Consider the following 26,471-nt stretch of genomic DNA (forward strand, 5'->3'; position numbering starts at 1 on the left):
TTTTTGATATGAATTTCTTTTATTTAAACAATCTCTAGCTTCCTCAGGAAAGTACAAGTTTCCATTATATCCTCGCACCAACAAAAAGTATTGTTTCAGTTAAAATATAATATCTATACGTCTCTGCACCGTGGATACACGTCATGCATTTTTGCAATTTGATAACTGGATAACATTGCCACGAGAATTCTTTGACGGATGCAGGAAATGGAAAAGGAACGCGCAATTTTGCTGCAGCAGTTCTGGATTTTAGTTTAGAAAGGAGGAAGACGAAAAAAAAGGGAATGAACCACATGCTTGGCACCAAATATAAATAATGATGTGTTTCAGGAAGGAAAAATGCTACAGCACCATATATGTATGTATAAATAAATGTACGTGTGTTATGCATGCGGTACTTTCACGAGGAACATATGCACACAATTCAACGTAATCTCCAAATCAGAATTGATTGAATTATAAACCGAGACCTGAAGTAAATCGAAGGGAAAGCGTTGTTTTACGGGAAATTTTATCTGGAATGTCTTAATAAAAATCCTTCGGTTTCGCCAAAGCGTTTAATCGCCAAATAGTAGTTTGCCGCTCATTTCGTTAATTAGCGGGATGTTCTCATGCAATTTTTTTTTTTTTTTTAATTAGTAATCATCCTTCTTTTAATCGTTCGGTCACACGTATATTTGGTCAGAAATCTGTACATTATTAAATAAAAAGTATTTAAAAAATTTGAAATAAAACTCTTGCCGGATCATTTCTCGAATTTGTATTTGACAATACTGCTTGTTGCAGAAAGTTTTTCTGTAAACCTGGAGATAGAAAAAAGTATTTAAAAACTAAGTATAATGTAAATTTAAAAAATATTTTTTTTTTTTTTAATCTATGTAGGCTTCTTTTACTGCAAACTACGACCAAATGTACGTGTTGGATTACCTTAAGAATATAAATTGACAACTATAAAATGCTTTATAGTTCTCGTTCAATATTATCTGCATGATAATAATAAAATAATAATAACGCTACTAAATTGTAAACATTAATATTAATAATGTAACACTACTAAATTTGTAAGCGCCCATGACAATTGAACAGAACAGTTTGAAAATGAGGCCGCGGGCTCTAGTGCAGCTCTAGTGCAGCACTACTAATTTATAATTTTTAATATTAAATATAATCAAAAAATATCTATCGCGTTGTTACTCCCGAACGTTTCCTCCTTTTTGCTCCGCTTATTATGCGACTAATGATAGTTCTATAGCAAAATACAAAGTTTCGTGATACGGCGCGGTAAACTGATTTACATTATTTCGCTTTTCCCTTCTACGTAAAACTCAAACGCATCTCGTCCGTATCACGTTATTTAGTTCTTCGTTTTGCATTTTGTTTGATGAAAAAATTGGCAGCGTCTCGAGGTTCCAGTTTTCGTTAGTTTTAATTCTGATACATATTCTCTTAAGAAGGCGAAAGATTTTAAAAATTATAAATGGCATGTAAAATTGCCATAAATGTATTTTTCTTTTATCACTTGGCCTCGTTCTCTCGTTCTCTTTCATACAGTTAATTATTTCCCTTATCACATTCTCTCCCTCTCTCGCACTCGCTCGCATTCTTTCGGAAATCTTGGTAGCTAAAGCCATTTGGTGAATATCGCGCAATTTACCCTTATTGAAGGTATGCATTTTCTATGACGCGATATCCTTACATCTCTTTCTCTCGGCTAGTCGTTATATTATAGTACTACTTATAGTACTTCGAACTATATATATATATATATATATATATATATATATATATATATATATATATATATATATATATATATATATATATATATTTATATTTATATACTTATATGTATATCAAGTAAAGGCCACGAGTGTGTTCAATATAAAATTGCTAAAGTTTTATCGAAATTCGTTCATACGAAAATAGTTCGGTACGGTTTTACCAGTAGCAAATAGGCCATGCCATCGTTGAATCGCTTACGTTTAATTAACCCAGAGTAACGGATTACGCCGCAATAGTGATTCGCATGTGATACGCAAGGAGACAAACGCGACATTTATAAACATTGCATAAGATATCTGTTCAATTCATTTAAGTATCTAAAATAACGTATTTAATTTTGAAGAAAGAAAGAAAGAAAAAAAAAACCAGGTTAAATGCGTTATTTATTCACAAAGTTTTTTTTTTTTTTTAAGAATCGCTAAAATTTTGGATGAATATAATTGTCGTGAAATCCCCTTGCTCAAAACGGTCGCTGCCCCATACGAACTTTAAGATGGATTACGTCTAAATTTCTATTTAACTCGCTACAATATGAGCCACGTGCCCTATCTCGATTCCCTTATGGTCAGTGTAGTAACTTACATATCGCCGGTCAACTAGTGGATGTCGAGCTTTTTCAAACGTACATCCAACAAATATGGCCCGAATTAAGCGTACAAAATAGAAGAAAACCGTCCGTAAACGGGTAACGACCGCGATTTACGTCGCGACGCATCGGCCGAGGTATGAGTGATAGCATTTAATGGCTTTTCGAAAGCGAATCCTTATTATCAAGGACGGACGATACGTGACGGCGTGATAAGAACCGCGATGATAGGATACCGGTAGATAACCAGTAGACCTAAGAATCGACGTCATACGACGTGGATAAATGACCGGCAGTAATACTTGTGAGGCTAAACAATACACCTCGATGGTCGACGCAGAGAAAGGCTTAAGTAACGAACTGATTCAACAGTGGAAATTTTCTTGTCACTTAGGTGCAAAGTACCTTTACCTTGTCGAAACGGTGATAATATCATTACGATAAATTATTAAAGTAATAATAATAATTGGAAGCTTATCATTTTTGCTAGAAGACAAAATAAAAAGATCTATCAGTTCCACAAGCAAGGCACTTCTGCACGAAGTAGAGAGAAAATTTACTTGCGCTCCTGAGGCATGTGATGATTCCGCGATAGAGCCAATCGTGCAATGTTAATTAACATTGAAGCATATGTGGAAGACGGCGCGAATCGTTCGCTCTCGTCGCGTTCTTCACAAAAGAGGTAAGAGTTTTGATTATGTATTGGTTTGAAAATGCAGAATTGTCATCAAAACTAATGTGGAATATTGCTCATAATTCTCGATAGACGATAATCACGGTTGTCATTTACACAAATTTTATGAAATATTAAAGTTTTAATTTTAATTTAATTGATCGAAAATATATGTCCTGCTGTTATTCAAATTATTCTATTTATACATTGTAGAATCTATACCTCTCGCTATCTTTCCTATCTTATCTCCTATTAATCGCTTTCTCTTTTCATTATCGTTATTTCGTCATCATTTTACTGCATTTGCCACTTTCGCAAAATCAGATAAGAAATTGAAGGTAGGAAAGGACATGTATAAGATAGGTGATTAGATGCATGCACATTAATTTACATGTTCTCGAACTGATCAACGCGACGTTTGGTGTTGCCCTTGCGAATCTCGCGAAGCGTCTTGTATTTATCGCGGCCTTGACGTACGTTTTCCCTGTGAATTTTGTCCATCACTGTTTCCTTAGATTCATCGCGTGACTGAGCGAGATCTTGTTTCAACGCCTATCAATTAAAACATTTGATTATACAATGCATATAAAAAAAAATAAAAAAAAAAAAAAAAAGAAGAGGAAATTAGAGTACACTGATTGAATATTAACGTACTTTTAGTTGATCGTGGAGACGTTCGTTTCTCTCTGCTAAAGTGCGTCGCTCCTCAACAGGATCAATTATTGACTCATCAGTCGCAAGATCCTTAGTGACATCTCCTTGAGGAACTTCATCTTCACCTTCCTCTTCTCCCTCTTCGTTCTCTTCGACGTGATGATGATGCGGAGTCTGATTAGCCTGATATTGCCGGTCAGCTTCTTCTTGTCTCAATCTAGCATAACAAATAGTAAACATGCAATTATTTCCGATTGTGCTATTAAAAAAATACAGCACAAGAAAAAGGAGAAAAAAATTGCTCATACTTAGCAGCTTCAAACTCAGCCTGTAACCTCCTAGCCTCGGCGTCCTTAGCCTCCACCTCCGATTGTATACGTTGTACCTCTTCCTGCTTCGCTCTTATCTCTTGTTCAAGTTTAGCGCGTTCTGCAGCCTCCATTTCATGCGACAGTTCTAACTTTTCCATCATCGCTGTCAATTCCTACGTCATACACAACACTCAGATTACAGAGATGAAAAAAACACATGTGCATATGGTAATTGGCAACATATAATATTATGTACATTAAATAAACGATAAAAACTAATCACATTGACGAATAATTGTACGTCGATTCATTGGTGGTATAGTAATAGGTTTTTAAACATCGTAGTTAAATCAACTCACCTTCTGGCGATTCTCAAGTTCTTCCTTGGCAGCCTGCAATTGCTTGAGTTGTTCCTCCAAGCGTCGAATCATTTCCTGAGCTTCGTTCAACTCAGCCTGCCGCCTATCCATTTCCTCTGCCATATTTCTTAACCTTTCTTCGTATTCCTGCTGCTTTTTCTCGGCACGTTCTCGAGCAGCTATCTCCAGTTGCAATTTCTCTCTCTGTTGTTGCTTTGCCATCTTTTCGTCTCTTGCTTGAGCCTAAAGAAATTTTATCACTTGTGTTATAATTAATTAAAGTAAATTTTAACCATTGCGCAAATCGCGAAAGCCTGTAATTAATTCGTAAAATATTAATTTTAATTCTACATAAATTTATAACAATACTATGATTACGTAATGTCAAATATGTATTGCTAACGATAACACGTTATATAATCAGTTTTAGGATATGCAGTAATAATTATATTTTATTAATTTTGCAACTCAATATAGTGTAACGTAATATTCCTACCTTCATCTGCTGAACGTCGATCGTGTCTGGCTTACGTCTGCGCATATAAAGCTCGTGATTGCCCATGCATAGAGCAAGAATTCTTTTGTTAATCTTGACTCTGGTGGCGAAAAATACAAAGTCCGGTGCCTTCTTGTCGATTGGCTTGATTATGAATTTCTTATCGTTGAATGAGATATTCCGTATCTCAGACCAAGGGAAGCCAATTTTCGGCGTGAGCTTATCGTCTTTCTCGTAAATGTTCAAACCTAAAGCATCCACACCCAACCAAAGATCTGTGCCCTTCTTGTTGCGAATTTCGAAGTAATTCACACCATACATCTCCAAGTCCTATGAGAAGCAAAAAATAAAAGAAAATAATAAAACAATACCAATCTAAGTGTTTTTGTATACATTAAGGTCGCATAATATTTTTAAAAAGAACTAGTTCATAAAACCACTATGTCGTAAACAAATGTTAATACAATATTATACAAATAATAAAAAAATATAATCAATCCGTATTACATAGATGCATGTAGATATCCAGAAATAGATTCTAAGATTAATTATTGAGAGAGAAATCTTTATATATTTTTTTAAACAATTTATTTCTAGCATAACAATATAAATAAAAAAATAATTTTGCAATTGATATAAATATTAATAACGTTATATCCACTTCTGTGGTTTTTATTATATTTTTTTTTATTTTAATGTATAATTAACAGATACCTGAGCAATTTTCAGATACTCCATCATGGCGTCTTCTCGCAACATACCACGGTGTTCCTGCCACCAATTTGTAATAGAGCTATCCCATTCTTCCTTGCTCATTTTATGTTGGTCCACAACGCGCTGTGGCAATAACCGATCATTTGCCAAAAAACCAGCGGGATGGTTGCCCTTCTGATAGTCCCCATGTCTCGCTTGAACGGCATACGAAGCCAACAAAACAGATGTTTCCGGTGGGCAATATATTTCGTCCGTAAGAATAGCATTTTTTACCTGTAAACAATTAAATTATTAATTAAACAATTTAAAATTATCTATTAAACAGTAACATATGTATAAACAATTTTTTTTTTTACCTGGAGATAAAAAAGTCGCAGCGTAATGTCTTGTATCAATTCTTCGGCGACGTCTTCGGGATAGAATTTTGCTCGAAACTTGAACTGTAGTGGAGACTCCTTCTTGACTTCCTGGTTCATCACCTAAAAACGTCGAATAAATAAATGACCAGATCAAAATTTTTTATTTTTATCACACTTGACGCTCAAATATATGTAAGTGCATAGTGTTTATAAATCACGCTATAAAATGAAATAATTGGGCATATAAAAAAAAAATAGTTCTCGTGACGTAATGAGAACTATAAATAAACATACATAAAATAAAAAATTGTGAATAGCACAAAATAACAGAAAAATATTTGTTCATTGTAAGAGATATGACTTTTGCATTAAGGAAATTGATACATTCTTTTCCATATTGTGATATCTATCGTCATAAGATACATTCGCGCTATAATCTCTTGTTATCAAAAAGTTCATTGTAATTACGTAATGCATGCGATATCAATGTTGCAGATACGATCAAAATTAAATATCTGCTGCCGTGTCTCTTGAATACAGATAGTTCAAAATCCGTTTATTATTACACAAGAAAACGTACAATTACGTACAATTACGTAGAATTACTGTAATTACATTAATGACTACATATATTTGGCAGTTATGTAAAAAGTTATAAAAAAAAAGCATTTATACAATTTTTATATTAATTTTACAAAATTACACTGCTGCAATGTAATTGCAGAAATGCGTTATATTAATAGAAGTAAAATCCATAAATAATTCCTGTTTAATAATAAAATGTTTATAACACTAGAACAAAATTTTCCATTATAGCTGAAATAAAACTGGCAATTTATCTAAAAGCGAGAACAATGTTTTCGTAAACAAATTATCACGATATAAAATCGCATTTGACTGCGTTACGCACGCAAAATGATAAAATATCGCGAAAGTTATTGGAATGCCAACGCGAAAGTGTCTCAGGCAGCTATTCTATACGCGAAGAATGCCTTAGTCATTCATTATTCATTCTTTCTTATCCAGACATACCCGCCGAAAGATCTTGCGTTGGCTCGTTTAGTTTGTACTTCTCACATTATACCAAAGCGCTTGTGTATTAACAAGAAATTAAAAAAAAAAAAAAAGTTGGAGCAGATAAGAAACCGGCGGCGTTCCTGGTAGCTATATCGCAACGATAATTAACACGTTTTTCCGTGATATCTTGAACGTGATATACAAGAATAACATTGCAATGTGAAATTATGTAACATATACGACCCGTATTACTTTACAAATCAAATTAAACAGAAAGGATTTCCTGATCCTTCAATCTGCCATGTTATTTTCTTTTTATAGCGTCTGCCAAACATATGTAGCTGAAATATTGCAATTAATATTTTACAAAGACATGAGAAACAAATATAATTTATCTGAATTTCAAATGTCGGCCTAGTGAAAGCAAAATAATATTTATTTCATTAAACGATTCAAGTGTGCAAGTAAATGTGTGCCTTTTCCTGTGTAAATATTTATAAAAAAACGGTGATGTGCCATTAAGTGATTAATTTGGCTAATGCAAAAACGCCAACGCAAAGAAAAAATCGCCAACGTATTATCTCTACTTAGTTGAGGAATTCAAATATGCGGGTGTTGAGAGCACATAGAGGTAATATCGGAATCAGAAAATTCTTTATGATCTTACGTGGCAGATTTTTCCAAGACCGCACGGAACCACCTGCAATTATTTGCCAATATCACATATCACTCTTACAGCTAATGTTATTGATATATCGCATGCATTCGGTTTAAACTGTCGATTATCGTGTCTAGTGTCATAAATAAACCAAACGTATAATTACACATCATTTTTTTTCCAAGTCTTTCACTAATGTTATAAACCTGATTTCAAGTAGCGGTTTTATAATTACTATATAATTTATGACAATTATCGTCTCAAACAAATCTTTTAGCAGTATATAATTCAACAGTCGTACGAACTAAATAATTTGGATGCATGCAACGAGCATGGCTTATTGTGGAACGTTACTTGCACATTCGGACGAAAATAACAAAAGAATAATTGGATTACAGAAGGCGCCCGGATGTATGCTTTTCACGGTAGGTACAGTTTCTCGCGTACGAAGAGATCGCAGAGTCGCATCCGTGCATTAGATGCGTTTCAAGGACGGCGTTTAAAAAATCTACCAGTCACGATCGTGATCATGATGTAACGCCACGGAATCGCCTTCTTATTTAGCAGACAACATATGATTTCTTATCGCTATTTTTTTAAGACAGAGGGTATGATAAATAGTTAACGCGACGTCTCATTTGACGGCAACTACTGTCTTGTAACGAGACCACACGATTTGTATAAAAGAGTTACACGAGTCACGGGGTGTTATTCATCAATCATCGCTCGAAAAAATAGAGATAAAAATTGAATTATATGCGCCAAAATTTTTTTAACAAATTCACGAATTAGTCTCTTCGAGACAAATTGTATCATACATGCACCGCTTTCCGTCCTCATGCAGCACGACACTGATGATTACACATTTCGTAACTTACCCTAGACAAGAACGAAAGTTGCCCACTCTTCCAGTTGTTAGTATTGCGGTTGGCATGCGTTCAAAGAATAAAAATACGGTAATGTTAAAGTATTGCGGTGCTAAAACCATTCTGTATATCTCAGCGAGGCATGTCCTTGAAATTATCGTACCGGTATTCAACGAGATTTATCATAAGCAGAATGCCGTATGTTGTGTCATATAATGGCAATAATTTTAAGGACCACCACGGGAAAGAATTCAACTCGAGTCAGCGGAAAAAAAGTGTTAACAATAATTTAATATTAAACAAGCTGATTATTTAGTAAAAAAAAAATTTTTTTTCCATTTTTTTTCTATTAATGTCGCAGCGTTATTTGAATCTGAAGTAACGGATTGAGCGTCGGATTAACTTGTAGCCTTATCAAATTTCTTTTTTTTTTTTTTTTGCTCGACCTGTTCTCATTTGGTATAGTGCAATCCGGGTTTGCATGCGCGGTCTTTTACAGCATTCTCGCGATAACGGAAATACGGTACGAGAGAGACACGGCAAACGGGTCGGAATGACACGAGGAAAACGAGAATGTGCCGATCGCTAGAGATCCTGCCACGTTACATAACAGTCCACAGTCCGCGAAGAACGCACCTGCGTGAACCCGTCTTTTTCGACTTGAAACCTGTTACCGAGATCAAGCACGATGATCAAGCATCCCCGCAGGACGTAACCCAGTTACAGGGAGTCCTTGAAGCGATACACGTCCGTCAACTATTTTACAACGCCCATTATCACACAGCATTACAACCGATTTCTGACAGTAACATCCTAACGCGACAATAACATGCACTTCTGTATTATTTTCTTACAAAAGCATAATATACATTTTCCAGCTTATTAATTTTTTTAGCTGTCCCTTTAAAAAAAAAAAAAAAATAACACTCGTTCCCGGCTTATATCTGCAACACTAACTATTTCTGATACCTCCGAATACGTCTCATTTTAATTTTGCAAAGAATGAGCTTATTAGCAATTCAATCTGCATTTTTTGCAGGATACGGTGTGGCGTTAAATTCGTGCCTACGTGATGTATACGCGTACTTCACGGTTACCACACAAATTAGCGATAAATTCATCGCGCGCGTTAATTGCGAAATACAACGTGCCTAAGCATAGGTGGAAGCATATATTAGCCGTACCTCATAAGTTACTCATTATCGTGGAATTCCAGCCGTGCCAACAATTTCAACTTTATCAGTGGCTGTGTTTTAGACACCGAGGAAATTATCATTTTGAGTCACGTATCACGAGCATGGCAAAATCAAATCTGTATTTTAAGTGGAAAAAAAAGAACCGCGTGTACAATGTAATCTCAACAGACGTGTATCGCACTCGGCGAGTGCTTACGACTTGCGCCGGAATCGACCTCCGTTAAAGGGTTAACATGAATCTTAATTAAGAGAAAGTGACGCACTATTAAAAGACTTGAGAGAAAAGCTTTATGAGATGTAATCAAAGATTTCGTGTAAGACAAATTAAACCGACGCGTAAATTTTCTTTAAAAAAAAATACAATTTAATAGCGGCAATACGATGTCTCGTTTAAGTTATTCTCGAGAGCTGATCGATAGTTCTGTGTTTAAGAAAAAAAAAACGAATTTTACCATAACGTACTTTTGAAAAATCCGCAATATTTCTTATGTTAAAGAGCTATCGATGTGCCTCGGCTTCTTTCTTTTTCTAATTATAAGCCACTGGTAACGAAGCTCTTCGTGCTTTCCCGCAGAGAAATTCCTTAGTCGGCCTCTCATCGCGTGACTCATCGGACGATGTTTTCATACTTATTACTGACGTAACACGCTCGATTGCATCGTTTAATAAAACCACGCGGAATCAGACAATAAGCGTGGGGGATGGTTGTCCGCGTTTCTCTCTCCCCGGTTTCTTTTATCGCAATCGTGACGCGATAAGCGGTCCGTTTCTACGAAGATTGCGATATAACGTTTGCATTCTCTCTTTGTTCCTGTTCTCGAATCACTGCAACGCTTAAGCGAGCCTTGTAAACGGCCGGCTCGTCTCCGCGGACGTAATCTTTTTTTCTCCTCAAAGATGATAATGGCACGCGATGAAGTTACCGGAGAATCCGTTTTACATCGCGTCTCGAATCATTTGCGCGTCGTTTCATAGATTCCTCAGACTGCAATAATTTTTCTTTAAGACAAAAACACACAGGAGGAGAGGGGGAGGATCTTACCAGACCGTCGTCGAACTCATCATCGTCCGTGTCCGAGTCCGAGCAGCCTCGCAGCTTTCGAACTTTCTTTTTCACCTCCTTCTTCACCACCCTCGTTATCGCGCTTTCCGGCTGTGTGCAATTGTCATTAAAGGCAAATCTCATAAGTGTACCGATTGGACGCCGGTTATCTAGCTACAAGAGTACGAGCAAATCACTACGCACACTTTGCTACGCAATAATACATATAAATAAACTACGTTGGAAAAATAATTAACGTATTATTATACAATAGTCAGCATCTGTAATAACAGATAACGTAACCGTATTATCTAATCAGCGATGACGCAAAATTGATGTCCGTTTAAAAACAGATTCAGCGGAATAAAAAAAGAAGTCCGATTTAAACGTGAATTCTGAAGAATCTAAGAAATTTTAGATATCTAACTTTTTATACATCGCGAAGCGAAATCAACAAAGTTCTGCTTTCCCGCTTGAAATACAAGCCTAAGCGATCGTGGAAGATCTCCCTCGTATGTTAGCACATTAACCCATATATTTTTTCCCATCTTTGTTCCCTTACAAGCTATTCACCTACGTCGGAATCTAGCTGATGTTTCATTTATCGCATGAAAGTGTGCTACCATCGACGCATATCTAAGTACGCGTTAAGGTTCAATGTACGAACAACGATGTTGCGTAAATAACCATCGTGATTCACAAACGCGACAAATTCCATGGAAATTACAACTCAAGGTGGTTTCGTTTCTCTACACTCATTTCGGTATAAAGAAACGAGGCGACTTTAACAGCTCAATTCGTCTCCGTGTAATTTACCGTAATAGAAATCTGGCCTCTATTGCCCACGGACGAGGGCGAAACTACAGTCGCATATTTATGAAGACGAATATAAGTAATGGAGAGCGAGGCACTAAGTGATAGAAGCACGTAGTGACAAAATATCATCTATGTGCCCCACCATCCCTTACAATTAGAAACGCAATTCCAAAAATTATTGCTTTAAATGACAGAGCAATTTTATCACATCCCGAAATCAACTCTAGCTTCAAAAGTTGTATGCGACCGTTTAAGTGAAGCCGAAGATCAGCCGTGGAATAATTCTACCAAATAAACGTGGCTGCTAAAGTGAGACTACGTGAGAACAGACCCTGCCACGCCAGCTGTTACACAGTGGTCTGGTTGCCTACTACAGGCACGTTGCCCGCGTGCCAGCCACTGCAATTTTCACCTGGCGTGCACCTGTCGCGGTAGTTTTTCCTCGTTTTCCTGTCGGAAGCAGGTTCTGAAAGTCTACTCGCGAAAATTAAAGCAGAATGACGAGAAATCTGGATACGGTTCTTGTGGATGAGAAAATCATTAGGGAAAAAAAAAAACGATCAATGACACGAACAAGTGGCGACTGTGTCAAGGTGAAGGAACGTCGTCTCCTATACTAACTGGCTGGTGAAAGCCGATGAAATATCTGCCTTGATCTGCGAGTAACTGTACATAGACTCGAAAATTGAAGTCAAATGATCGCAACCACGTAACGGACATGCAGCCGTTAAATACCGAATATTAATTCTGCAGATAATTATAATAAGCGATTCATACGCATACTTTCCAACATGAGATTAATTCTTGAAAAAATCCTCTGAATCGAGAATCAATATTCATTAAACAAATTAAATAAAAAAAATTTATTTCAATAAATAAAATTTTTATGATATACTTTAAAAGAATTATTACAGAATTATCTGCAATTCTGTATTCAAATTCTGATAAGCTCTCGAACTTCTATAACATCTTCAAGGAACAAGGATAGTCGGAAAAAGTGCGTTTAGTCATAATCAGAAAAAAAAGCGCAAAGACATCAAACACGTGTCTTGCACTTGAAATACGATGACATCAGTATTTGTCACCGACGAAGTAGGATCTGAGAAACTAAGACCATTTTTATTGCACCTACACGAATAGCGAAGTAAAAAGCGATCTTCGCCATTGACCGTACATGGAAATCACGCTAATTAAACGGAAAATTATTAGAAAAAATATACTAGTTCAAAAACCCGGTAGTAAAATCAAAATGCAAAAAAAAAGAAAAAAAAAAATAATAAAGTGTAATTAAATGAAGATATTAAAAACAAATAATGAATTAAATAAGTAGATCAGTACAAATAATTGCATCGCCGAGAGATATTAATGATCTCCCCGATGTAATACAACGCGACGTTTGTAATTACATTACAACAAAAGACATTAAGAGAATATAATCTAACAAAGTCTCAAGTGACAGCTGCGTCTAACGATAAGAAGTCTCGTGCGAATCGGCGCAATGTACTTCGCGAACGGCCGCTATTTCGGATCTCCGCGTACAGTATCGACGAGATACCTGACTGCGTGCAATTCCTTAGGAAGTCGGCAATTACTTGTTACTACGTACATTAATTCCATACAGTTTACGTGCGCGTAAGCGTAAATCTGACGCACGGTCGATCGCAAAGATACGCAAATTACACGCGAGACCGATAGTCCAGTCTAACATATCCAAGTTAAAATCAATTACAGAAAAGTTAACTCGATCGAGAATAATCCTCCTTCGTGATGATCTCTAAAACAACGGAGATCTTGAAAGCACGTGGCACATGACGGATTCCTGAGAGCGTTACTTATTTCCGAGGTATACTTTCTTGTTTCGTGGAACTTTCAACGAGCTTGTTCCTTCTGGTTTTTTTTTTTCTTTTTTTTCACAGTCGAACAGTTTTCCTTCCTCAAACGGTCGTTAGTCGTTAACGTGATTATAAGCTGGTGAAAGAGCGAAATATTAGCTTCAACAATGTATATGCAAGCGAAACGTTATCCGTTTGCACGTTACATTTTTTACTCTAATGCAATTTCACTACAAATTACATTTTTAACATACAGTCGTGTACTTCGAAATACTTTCAACGGGACGGGAATGCGAGATTTACAAAGCGGACGCTATTCTGTGAGAGGTCAGATGTCAGGCCCGGCTTGACAATTTGAAGCATTTCCATTTTCTTTCATTCTCGACCATGCACGCGTCGATACACGCGGGTGGATCTCGCGTGTCACGCGACGATGACGGCATCGCGATACGGACGTTACCACGGGGCTCGGTTTTCACCGCCATCAACACCGAAAATTGATCACGGTGGAGTTTCGCTCGCAGCCTACGAAGCAGAAGCGCGCGAGCCTCTTGATCATATTTAACCTTTTGTCTCAGGCTACTTCGAAAATTCCTTGCACGACGTTGAAGACCAGTCATCGTCGTAATCACTTTTCATATCATAATTCTGTATGCTATTCCAGTTGCGTATTCAATCGCACGTCGTCAACCTCCGGGCAAGTCCAAAGAAGCCTGCTTCCTGGAATCTGTAGTTTGATGCAGGATGATCTACGAGACGGGGGGAGGACCGAGATCCGGTTGGGGAACGCGTCGAGTAAGCGGGAAGTGCTACGGGACGAATACGTAATTATTATCCTACCTTCTTGTAGAGCTTGATCCAGGTGAGATCGCCCTTGTTGTCGGTGTACTGGAGACCGAAGAACCACACCTCGCGCAGCCCGATCGTCTTGACGACCTGGTCGAACAGCTGCTTCCCCGTGGTCGTCTGTTGGATCGCAAACTCCAACTCGGCGTCCATCGTCGTCACCCTCACGTTCATCTTTGTGGCGCAGCACATGCAAACAAAACGGACCCCGTCAGGTGGTGCGAACGGAACGCGTCACCCGGTAGAACGAGGTTCAACCGTCACGTTACTACGCGCTCCTCGTATCCCTCGAGAACGAGTAAATTCGTGTAGTCTTACTTCCCCACATGAATTTGTCTCCGTTTAACATTTTCGCTAGATTTAAATCCGCAATTTGGAAAATATCTGACCGCACAGTTGTACCATACATATAAAAGACTACAGACATGTTTTACGTTCAGATATGAGAAATCCGCGTAGACTGCGAGATACTTCTCTAAATCCGCGTTAAAAAGGGCAAGGAAATTCAAACCGGCCCGACGCCGGTAACGGCCGGCTTACCATCTTGCCGCCGGCGACCATGTCTGCGAGATTCGTTTACACCTTCACAGCGAGGAGAAATCACCGATGAGAGAATCGCGACGAGAGCACTAGTGCAGGATGCCGGACGAGTAGCGCCCGATAACGACTGCGCGAAGATACGCAGATGTGTGGTAACGGACGAACGCGATCGAGCTTTCGAGCCGGTCCTCGGAGTCGCAGACAATGGAGCCCCAAACCACAAACTGCAACTGGCGACGCTTCTTTCCTCCTTACTTGGCGGGACGCGCGAGTGCAACGCTTCTCCCGCTCTTAGCGCGCGAAACGCAATCACGTGGGGCGAGCCGGTCGGAGGCGCGGCGACCAATCGCAGGTCACCGCGGAAGGAAGCGACCCCGCCTGGCGCGCGATTTTTTAAAAACCGTTTAACTGACCCGCGGGAATATGCGACTGTTGCTGCTAAAAAAAAATTACAACAATTAACTAGAATAACTAGTCGTGAAAGAAATAAAAAAGATTGAACGATCAAGAGTTAGCCGCAGCATCCTACTTGCAGCCGATCGATTGCATAATCTTTTACTCCAGCCCCACGCATCTTCGTTTATCTCCGCGCGACTAAACGGATACGTTGCTGGCGAAATATAGAGCGTGGGCGAATGTCTCCTTCGGGGTATTCGTATCGTGTTAACGCAGGGTGGCCACGAGCGGGATCCCGTTTCGTTGAAGCTGAAGTCGTAACGCTGGCCAGTAAACGTTTCAACGATGCCACGAGTCTCGTTACGTAGGGATTATAAATTTTATTTGCGACAGGCTGCGAGAGGGGAACTGGCATCAAAGTCCGAGAGCACTCTTTGCCGACCTCTTCAGGTCATCTGATCGCGAGTCGCACGTAGAACGGTGTCTGGAAAAAAAAAAGAGGAAAAAGAAAAGACTTCCTTTCTCGAAAGAGAGAAAAAAAATAATCCTCGCAAAGTCCAAAGGCCTCTCCGTAACGCGCGAGTAAAGCACTCGCGGCGACCTCTTGGATGCGTTAAAGGCCGATGCCTTTCACATTTGCGACACATGCGATATCGCATTCCTAGCGTCGCCGACCTACACGGTGCGAGATACTCGCGAGCGGAACGTAAGATGAAGAAAAAAAAAATAAAGGAAATACAAATTTTCGATTGCCACACGACTCTTCCACTAACTTCAATCTTGGCTTTATTCCCTTTTTATCTTTTTTTTTTCTAATTCTAAAATCTAAAAACAAAAAGATAAGGAATCGAGATTAAAATTAATGATAAGAATGAACATTAGCCGATGTTGTTATCTCACGACGCGACTTTTAAGATTAAAATAGCTTTAATTTTTTTTTTCTTTTTTTTTTTTCCCTACTTGAACTGTAAATCAGTTTCGCATTATGCAACTGCTTCGGTTTTATGCAAATGAGCATTGGTCTTTCAATTTAGATAAACGATATCTTCTCACTCGTTTCGCGCAAACAACTTTGAAAGAGCTTTGAATGAGAGAAGCACGCTTGATCGGAAAATAAAATGGGAAAGCAGCTTCTTGAATACAGAAAGAAAAAAAAAAGAATAGAAAGGCCACACGATTCCAAGTACCATTGTCTCATGTACATGCGCGATGTCACGAATTACATAATAAAGTTACATAAAAAAGAAATTCAATCGTGAATGGCAGACAAGTCACAACGCGTCTGCATCATGATTTTATTTTTGCACACGTTCATTAAAGCCGATTCCACTGATAGACATCGTCTTGCGTAATAATTACACAAAAAAAAGGAAAAAAAAGATATGTCTTAAAAGCGCCATATCTTAACGGCCAGGAAATACCGCAGTTTCCGTTCATTATTATTATTCAGTGCCCTGCTGTATCAAACGGAAAGATGTATATCTTCTTCCGTTTTTATTCGAGTACAAAGTGTCTATGCGAGATGAATCTAATCACGCCTAATTGAGACTTCGATGCAACGAGCACATCCGTCTGTGATTTAAAATGATAAAGGATAAAAACGATAGAGCGATTATCTTCTACGCGAGAAATTACATGAACCGAAATTATACGATCGGCCCTCATCTTTTCTGATTCCTCTCAAATAGATGAGATAACGGAATCTCCCGAGCCAACTTCTCAACCTTACTCTCTACAGATTTCTTAACATTAGAACCACCAACGTTATTTAGATAATGCGTAGACACTTCTATAAAACTTTCCAATTAGAATGCTTGACAGAAAATAAATTAGCATATGTAAATAATCAATTTTTTTTTTTTTATCGTTTCGACGAAAGTCATAAATTCCAACAAAAACATTTTAATTTCCGTAATTTAAAATAAAAAATTTTTAATTCATTACTCCGACTTGGTTATTCTAGTGTTGGTTCTGACGTTAAAAAATATTGTTTGATTAATTTATGGCCTAGCTATTCTCTCTTTTTCTTTTTTTTTTTTCTTTCTTTCATGCAGTGCCAGGGAAACGATCAATGCGGCTACCAAGATGCTCAAATGTCACCGGAATCTCGAGATATGTGGTTACATACTCGCGCGAGCAATTCAGATACCTGTTTCACCGCATAGAAGTTACAGCAAAGTGAATGCGCGACCGTTTTAGGTCGGTGCCGTAAAGCTGTGACGGCGTTCCACGAACGTGTATAGATCACCAGTCACGACTCGGAAATATACATTCGTATAATATCTTCCGGGTACCTTGCACGACTATCTCGCCTCGGTATATCTCGTTTCGATGCTAAGATCCTCCACTTTGCATTTGTTTAACCGTTTTCTTGCAGCAAATTATCAGTTTCCTCCCAATTGTCAAAACGACAGCTATTATCCTTTATATTAACAATTAATTGCGAAAGCAATTGATTTTCCCTTGCAGCCTGTCGCAAATAAGATGTGGGTACAATCAAGTTAATTCTTTAAATCATCACTTTTAGATTATCTCCAGTATTTAAAAATAATGTGGTAAATTAACGAATTAAATGTAAAATAATTAAAGCGAGATACATACCGACTTCGGCATCGTGGCTGTATTTTCTTGTACTAAACAGCGGAACTATCCCTCTGAAACAGATAAACGGTGCAGATTAGAGCCTGATTATTTTTTAGATAAAAATAATAAATATAGAATTCGCGATCATCGCATTGCGAACTCCTTATTCTACTGATATTTTAGAACATATTGATGGTGTCCTTGATTTTCATTTTTAAACGACATTCGCTATCGTGCTATCATCGTTCAAAGTCTCTTTATACCTTGCTAATGTCACATGACATACAGACATGTTGACAGATACATAATTACAGTATTTAATTGGTCGTTTAATTACAACAGACGACTTTATTCGTTCCTGAGATGTTAAGTAAAATGTATAAAATCGCGTGTGCCCCAAAAGCATCAGGAATTTATAGCAGAGTCTCAGACGTGCGTGTAATTAATCAGGATAAACCAGATATTAGAAAATTGACTTTACATGAGATGACGTGATTCAATGAGCGATCATGACTTTTAGATAAGCATCACATCTTGAAACGACAATTGAACTTCAAATCAACCTGTGTTCCAATCGGTATTAACTTGACAAAATGATTGAAACGACAGGTAGTCGTACGGAGTTACATAAGCCTGTCGTTGCGTGCCTCGGGATGCAGTATGAGCGTTCGACAATCTGTTACCGCTCTAATCCTTCCGAGCTCTTTTACGATCTTTCGGTAAACTTTCGTGATATTTTTCGTTTTTTCCCGAGTACCTGTCCAGTTCTTTTTAGCCGGATTTCGAGCTTCGACAGGCCGCCGACGTAGGAAACGCGGGGTGGGGACGACCGGTCGTGATGCAAATCCGCGTGACCGACATCCGCCACGGCTGAGGAGTGCCCGATCACGCCGTGATCTGCCCCGTCTAGCTTCCCCCCTTATCTAGGACCCGATCCGACACCCAGACGTTCGTTGAACCGTCGTTATCTCTCGCCTTTAGCGGCTTTTCGCGTCGCACATTCGTCGCGGTAGAAAAACCGAACGAAGAGAATAGGATACGTCTATCAATAACGACAACAGGAAACGACGAACAAGCGGGATAATTGCGGTGATAAAAAAAGAATCTTTCTCTCCCTGGACTTCCCTATCCTCTCAGCCAAGATTAATCAATTTAATCCCCTTGATGAAAATCTTGAAAAATTATTGCAACGACTAGTACATGACGCGCCAATATAACGTATCACCTCATCGTTATTTAAGCGACGATTGGCGAGTCGTAGTTACAAGATATCTTAACAGCCGTAATTGTAGACATATACATTGTATATATTATAGAGCAGCTATTAATATACCTACGATGTGAAATAATATTTTGTTCGACCTTGCTGAAATAAACGGCACGGAAGGGAGAAAAAAAAACCGGAGCAAGATGGTACCTCATATGACCTACTCAAGTGTTACGCTGCCATGTCGCCGGGTTTAAACGATTATCCGTGTATCATACCGTATCTCGTGTGTGCCGGGGTATTAGAAATATGTTACGCACGCTATCGATTGTGCTATCAAGTTTCGCCATCGATTTATCTTAATTAGCCGCTAGTGTTTTAGCACTCGCTCGCAAATCGCTCGCCGCTTTTGCGATAAAGACAAATTCCACGGCGATTACCCGAGCCGATATTAGGACATCTTCGATCGCCTAACCATCTCGTATTTACACTCGATATAATCTCGACGTTAGGTAAATAAAATACGGAATCGTGCCGTGGTATTTAAACGCTTATCTCTAGCGCCACGTGATTAAAACACTGGGCCACGAGCATTTGTTAACAAAATGTAACTTTTAACATGACAATTAACTTTCAATTTGATATAAACGAAACGAAAGACGTAAGAGAATGTAAAATAATTCACGCCACGATCTAAACAGTAGATTTGTTCGAGTGTTAAATACGATGGCTGCCGTAATTAAGTCGTACACATCGGGTTCAATACACGTGATAATTAACAGCCGACCTCTATGTGACGAGCATCCGGTCTCCTTCCTTGAGAAGCGCGGAGACGATTTTTGCGGAGACAAAGCCCGGATATACCGAGGTTTCTTCGGAGAGAAACTTATTCGATTCTGCTGTCTTCCAAAGGTAAGATTTGATGCGTCATTAAATCCAACCTATTCTATTCGGAATTCCACGAAAAGTGACCCTAATTTAAAAACTGATATTTCGCCTTGAGAGCCATTGAAATATCTTTTCGCTGGCACTACAGTGCATAACAATACGTGTAAAAATATTACGTAACGTATAGCGTGTAAAAATGACATAACGGCTCTCGAATAATTGCTCTCCGAAGATAAACGTCTGGATTTTCAATGTTTTACAATTCGTAGATCGTTTTAGATTTAGATCGACAATGACTGGTGTCAACAGTTGTGCGGAGGAAGCCGCACGGAGCCGCTGCGATAATCTCTCTCTGTTGTGCGTCAGAACGCGATAAACTATTCTTCCCGCAGGGAGAAGATAGAGAAAGGAAAAAAAAAAAAGAGCGGACCGCGATGATTCAAGTCCGTCACAGAATCGTAAAATAATGGGTGACATCACCACGGAAATATATTACACGTAGCCAAAACTCGCGCTGACAGTTGGAATCAATAAATATAAGCGTACATGACGATCCACAGCCATCAATTCCAAAACTGTCGGCTCGGTGGTTTCCTTCAAAAGACCCACAACTCATAATATTCATTTACGCGTTTAGTTTCTTTGTTTTTACAAGTGCGACCAGACAGTATACACGCAGAAATGTATGAAACTAATTACGTCAGCTCTTACTATTGATAAGAACAATAGAGGGGGAAAAAAAAAAAACGTAGATAAATATTGTAAAAAATATTGCATAAAGGCGGACTGACGTTTTCGTTGAAAATAAATATGTTAACGAAGTATCCGATGTAAATTAACGTGTCAAATTAATTTTCTCCCTGCGAAAAGAGTGTCTCGCTCGTATTTCTCTCAGGTTTTCTCTCCGACCGACACTGAATCGCGTTATTCGTGACGATCGCGATAGGCGTGAACGCGGGATGAGCCACGTTGCTGAAACGCTACACGTGCGACGGGAATGAACGTCCAAGGATTTCTCAACGAGAAAGGCGCCGCAGGCCGATGGCGTGGAGACGGCATCGTCGTGCTGGGTGACCTCTGCGCGTTTAGCGAGAGGTTACCCGCGTGGAAAACCGAAATCATCAGCATCTCGCGAATGTCCGGCGCGAATAAAATTTCAACTCATCTCCGTCTAGTTTAGCTAGCAATCAAATAAAACAATTGACATTTTTACATGCGACGTCGCATGCAGTCGCTAATTATTATATTAACTGTAACTACGTTAATTTACTTGAAGTTTATAAAATATGTCTATTATACAGTCGTTAACTGTTCATGACGTTAATTTTCCATACAATATTAACGTTGAAAAGTCTGATTGACAACTGATACTGCCGTTACTAGCTAGCTACTAGAGTTTGATTCAGTCTTGTTCTTTTCTACACAGAAGGAAGCTGAGCCATGTCGCAGGATGAGATGGACCCGGGAATAGATGAATGGATGGATGTATGAGGTAAGTGGACAGCCGTCAAACAGAATCCACGCTTCTCGTCCCCTTCCTTCGCGCATGTAGAACGCACAAGTCCAGGGCAAGGCATCAGGGGGCAACGAAAGTGGAGAACGCGGTTCAACGCAGCTCGTCGACTTGTCAACCTGGCGGATTCCTTTCTAAACCTGTAACTTCAGGTGTTTTATATAGGGTGTCGCACACACGAGCTACCTCAATAAAGTTCCTTGACGAACTTACCAAGAAAACTTAAACACATATATCACGTTTGTTTGCTAACGGGCTGTCTGGGTTTCTTATCGCAGGACTAACGTTAAAATTAGTTTGCATATTTCTTTTTTTTTTTTTTAATATATATTGTTCCCTAAGATGTTCTTTTTTCTTTACGTCTGACGCAACATTAAACAAATTCTAGATTTTTAATAAGATCAAGGCTTGCGGTTTGTTCGACATTAGTTGAAGAATGTGTACTTAATCGTCGCCGTGCGGTTTTAAAACTGGTGGAAACCGTCCAAATATTTGCACCAAACGTATGAAAATATTTGTCTCGAATATACCTACGCTGACGAGGTCTGAGACACCCTATAAACGGAAAAAAAAAACGAATGCGTGGGCAAATTGATTAGTCAACTAATCAGGTTTTTTTTTTAACAAATCAGATATCCGCCTTCATTTCTAACAAACTAAAATGCGATTAGACGGCGATTAACGTTATCAATAATCACGTTATACGATCACTTTACGACTCTCGATCTCCCACGGCCGAATTCCGTCGCGTCCACTTCCATTTTTCGTCCTTTTGCGGGTCAATCAGGATCGTGAATCACTGTTGAATAATCACCGGCTGAACATCCGTTAATATTACGTACGGTCCACGAAGAATCGACGTTCGGTGAACGTGGCGTGCGGGGAGAAGAGAAAATTGAGTTACACGCAGTTGGCCTAACTGATGTCGGTGCGAACCGGTTTTCCGGCGAGCCGCGTAACCAACCAACCTCGATTCCGCGCTGCCACCCGGGGATATATCACGCGCCGAGTTCCAGCGTGCACTGAGAGGAGAGGAGAGAAAAAAGAAGGCGGCTTCTGGCCGATCGCTGCCTCGTCGCCCTGCGAGGTCGATCCCGCCTCGGTTGACCGACTACGGCTCCACTCGTCACGGGTTTCTGAATCACGCGCTCGCGGTATTCGCCCGGTTCGCCGCCGGTAAGCGTCGGATACGTGGCCGACGGTCAGCGACGAGCACGTGAACCGCCCGGCGCCGCGCGGCAGCCTTGATCCCCAGGATCCTCTTGCTTTCTTTCCTTTCCCCCGCGGGGCGACGAGGCAACGGGGAGTCGCGTACGGCGGCTCGCCGTCGGCGACGTCGGCGTGTGCTTACCTGATTCTGCCTGCACGCAAGGCCCGTGGTTCCTCCCGTGTGACACGTGGAGTCGCACCGCATCCACGACGACGGCCCGCTTGGCGCTCGCGCTACTGATCCCGCGACTGCCCCGTCGACAACAGGAAATCGCGCGATCCACACCCAAAAATCCCGTCACGTTCGGAAAATACTGACACCTCACTGATAATATGGCTGCCGCCGCCTGTCCGTCCGTTTGTCCGTCCGTGGTGGCGCCACTGTGAGCGGTGGCGCCGGTGCTTCACGCGTGGCGGAGGGGAGAAGCGAGGTCACGATTCACACATTCACGTAGATGCCCCACTCGCGATTTGCGGCCGCGACTACCAATCAGAGACGGAGAACCGGGTCCACGTGGTTGATGAACATGCAATTTAATTCGGTCGGCGCACTATATGAAGAAGCAAATTATTTTTTTTTTTAATAAAAAAAAGTCTTGATTTCTCTGAGCGATTAATTCAATGACGAGTAAAAGCACTAATATTTCTTCTATACCTATCATATTCCAGGCGTTTTCGTTCGCCTACCTCGTCTCTTTCTGTGCACGGCGGAAGCTTCCGTGATCCGGAGGAATAAATATGCGCCAATGGTACACACATTGTTAAATTGCATCGCACAGCTGGTCGTTATTAGCGAGCTCGTCATGCCAGTTGAAAAAACGCACGACTGTGTCGACTGTTACAACGCCGTAACGTCGCGCTCATTACCTCGCCGTCATCCGGCAACGTAAATGTATCGAAGATGTAAGTGACGTGCAGCGTCTGCAATTTAAAAAAATAATGTTAAATCGACCACCAACTTCGACGCGAGCAACGCTACGTATCGCGTTACCCACCTCCGCTCCTCAGTTCCGCTCGTTCGTTCGACGGTCAAGCTCTACAAATCGTTTTATGCGTCGATCCGCAATGACGTGATAAAACCTGAACGTCGCCGCTCGGACGACCCTGAAGGTAACGCTACGTCGGGGCCAATCGACCACTCGCGATTGACAAAAGTCAGGGACAGTGGAATACACGTGCGTACTTTTTGTTCGTTGCCGCCTAAATTCTACATTAGAAAAGGATGAAAAAGAAAAACAAAGAAAAAAAAGGGACAGATAAAAAATTGTCGAATAATCGCCTCGACCGCAAGGTTTCTACATTTGCGTTCCTAGAAATTCGAAAAAAAGGTCGTTTCACTTCGCGTCTTCCTCCGTAGTCTTTTCTATTTGCCGGATGACTTTTGTCGCGCTTCTTGCCGATCTCGGTAAACGAAACGGACGACGGGCTCGAGGAGCGGCGGTGAAGCAGGCGACCTCGAAAATATTCGATTGCCAGTCGCGCGAAGGTGCCAGCTTAACCTCTTTGTACCGCGACACATTTGACGAAGTCACCGCCACCTCTTCCTCCCTCCTCGCGCATCGTTTACGCGGCGCGACGTACGGGGAAGGCAGGCTTCTCGCGAGAGTCGTGACCACGCTCGGCGGACAGCGGGTCCTCGTGAGTTCCTGTGACACGGTAGGCAAGTACCCGGACGCATCATCATCGCGAGGAAGATCTATTTTCAAGACCACGCGCACCGCGTGAATAACATGCCCCGGCCGCGAGTCTGATGTCTCGTCGCACGCGCGCGGCGCGCGCGCGAAACAAGGAGTTATAGATAAATATGGTTAGTCACACCGACACGAATTTGTTGCTCAGCCGCGGCGTGAGACGCCGATATCATCTTTTTAGGTATGCTCGGCCTCGCACGTGGATTCGTCGACCGTAGTCTTCTTGCGACGGTCCAGCGGCTCATCCGAGAGAGACACAGGCAGCTCGGATTAATTTGCCTGGGGAGTGTTTATCGGGTCTAGAAGAGATACAAAAATAATCTTACTTTGATGCTTGGAAAGCACTCTCGTATCTCAATACGAGAATCATTGTGATAAATGACAACAGTTAATTATTAAGTTATTAAGCAATTAATGATTGTATAAGATAATTAGGTACAGCAGATATATATGAGTTTTATATATATATATATATAAATATTAGTAATTGAATATTTGATGTGAGTGATAACAGATAAGACTAAATTGCTCAGTTTCATGAAGCTGAGTGTTTTTACAAATTTGCTCAATGTCATTTGATACATATGTATTGTGTTTAATACATGCATAGCATAGACAAAGTTATGAAAAAAAAAAAATATATATATATATAATTTAGTAAATACTTAGTCATTAATTCAGTATTTTTTTAAGTTGAGAACTAGTGCATTATACTTTTTATAAATTTAATAATTTGTATTGATTTGTTTAAACATGCTTCTGTTTCTGTTACATAGGCGAGCAGATCAAAAAAGAAATTGGTGGATGAAAGTAATCTAGCAGTAAAACGATCGAAAAACTCAAACATTATGTTCTGTTGGGGTAGTACTATTCATGGGGAGTTGGGTTTAGGTGGCATTGAAGACGAAAACATCTTTATACCACGGGAAGTAGATTTTGCAGAAGCAAATAATGTTGATCAAAGTAAGATTTTTGAAAGATCTATAAATCTTACAAGATTTTTATTATGTAAATATTTTAAAAATGATAATTTAAGTTTCATGTGGAGAAAATTATACTGTAGTCATTACAAAAGATGGTCAAATATATTCCTGTGGCAATAACGACTATGGGCAACTTGGTCATGAGAAAGCAAGAAAAAGGTTACGTGAGTACAACAATTTTTATTTAAATATATAATTTATATACCTTTTAAATTAAGTTTCTTTAATTTTACTAAAATATTTATTAATTTGTTGAAATATAGAGTTAATATCTGGCTTGGACGCGTTTGTATTCAGAAAAATAGCATGTGGTAATTGTCATACTTTAGCTGTGAATGAAAGAGGACGACTTTTCAGTTGGGGCAGTAACTTGAATGGTCAACTAGGTAATATGTATTTCATTTTCTTACGACAACACTTCAAAGGATATTTTGTTTTACTATGAAAAGTATATCATACTTTTGTTTCACAGGATTAAATAGCGTTGATTCTACAGAGCGTGCTCCACGTATGGTAAAAGTATTTGGCACCAATGTAATAGTACAGGTTGCATGTGGTGTTGAGCATTCGATCGCTCTAACTAACAACGGAGACTTATATGCTTGGGGTAATAATAGAGAAGGACAGTTGGGATTAGGTTCCTTAACAGACACCGAAATAAAACCAAAAAAAATATATTCGTTAGCTGCTATACCGATTGCATTTATTGCTTGCGGCGGTTATCACACTGTAGTTATATCAAAATCAGGTAAACCTATTATATTAATAATTAATCATGGATGTTGTTTAATCTTGTACATATCAAGACCGGTTTTTTATTTTATTAGGAGCTGTATTTTCGTGGGGAAGAAACACCTTTGGACAGTTAGGTCTTAACGATACTCAACAGAGGATTTTACCGTGTCAACTGCGTACTCTGAGAAATTTAAAAGTATGCTATGCAGCATGCGGTGAGGAATTTTCAGTGTTTTTGACAACGGTAATTTTATTAATATTTTGGACAATATTTTGAAGGGCCACGAGACTTGAAACAATTTATTGCAATTATTTCAGGACGGTGGAGTATTTACATGCGGAGCTGGAATGTATGGTCAATTAGGTCATGGAAATAATACGCATGAGATCTTGCCGCGACAAATTATGGAGCTGATGGGTAGTACTGTAACACAAGTAAGTTATTATTTCTAAAAAAAATAACATCTATGTAATTAAAATGTAATTTTAAGTCGTGATATAACTATTATGTCGTATAAA

General features: G+C 39.5%; 2 protein-coding genes across 11 annotated transcripts in view; one reads left to right on the top strand and one right to left on the bottom strand.

Moving 5' to 3' along the window:
- Moe (moesin) lies at positions 1–22,877 on the bottom strand. 3 transcript variants are annotated; one of them, XM_070672698.1, is made up of 10 exons: positions 22,686–22,877; positions 17,745–17,797; positions 14,202–14,381; positions 5,932–6,054; positions 5,576–5,848; positions 4,862–5,191; positions 4,366–4,608; positions 4,004–4,179; positions 3,696–3,912; positions 1–3,593 (listed from the first exon to the last, which is right to left on the bottom strand). In XM_070672698.1, exons 2-10 carry the CDS (start codon positions 17,754–17,756, stop codon positions 3,429–3,431), a joined length of 1,719 nt encoding a protein of 572 aa, XP_070528799.1. In that variant the 5' UTR covers positions 17,757–17,797; positions 22,686–22,877; the 3' UTR covers positions 1–3,428. The 3 variants fall into 3 exon arrangements, with proteins under 3 accessions (XP_070528799.1, XP_070528798.1, XP_070528800.1); XM_070672697.1 differs by lacking the exons at positions 17,745–17,797; positions 22,686–22,877 and adding an exon at positions 14,748–14,960; XM_070672699.1 differs by lacking the exons at positions 14,202–14,381; positions 17,745–17,797; positions 22,686–22,877 and adding an exon at positions 7,619–7,638.
- Positions 21,278–26,471, top strand: part of Herc4 (HECT and RLD domain containing E3 ubiquitin ligase 4) — a 10,471-nt gene continuing 5,277 nt past the window's right edge. For 4 of the 8 annotated variants that reach the window (XM_070672669.1, XM_070672670.1, XM_070672671.1 and 1 more), the window contains exons 1-7: positions 21,278–21,313; positions 25,011–25,197; positions 25,271–25,381; positions 25,481–25,603; positions 25,690–25,965; positions 26,045–26,196; positions 26,271–26,387. In XM_070672669.1, the coding sequence (XP_070528770.1) occupies positions 21,293–21,313; positions 25,011–25,197; positions 25,271–25,381; positions 25,481–25,603; positions 25,690–25,965; positions 26,045–26,196; positions 26,271–26,387 (987 nt within the window). In that variant the 5' untranslated portion in view covers positions 21,278–21,292. Of the gene's footprint in view, positions 21,314–23,475; positions 23,719–23,766; positions 24,351–24,388; positions 24,670–25,010; positions 25,198–25,270; positions 25,382–25,480; positions 25,604–25,689; positions 25,966–26,044; positions 26,197–26,270; positions 26,388–26,471 lie in introns of those variants that run through there. The other 4 variants (XM_070672676.1, XM_070672674.1, XM_070672672.1 and 1 more) reach the window with 4 other exon arrangements.

This window comes from Cardiocondyla obscurior, linkage group LG26, assembly GCF_019399895.1.
Source record: "Cardiocondyla obscurior isolate alpha-2009 linkage group LG26, Cobs3.1, whole genome shotgun sequence".
Classification (NCBI taxonomy): Eukaryota; Metazoa; Arthropoda; class Insecta; order Hymenoptera; family Formicidae; genus Cardiocondyla; species Cardiocondyla obscurior.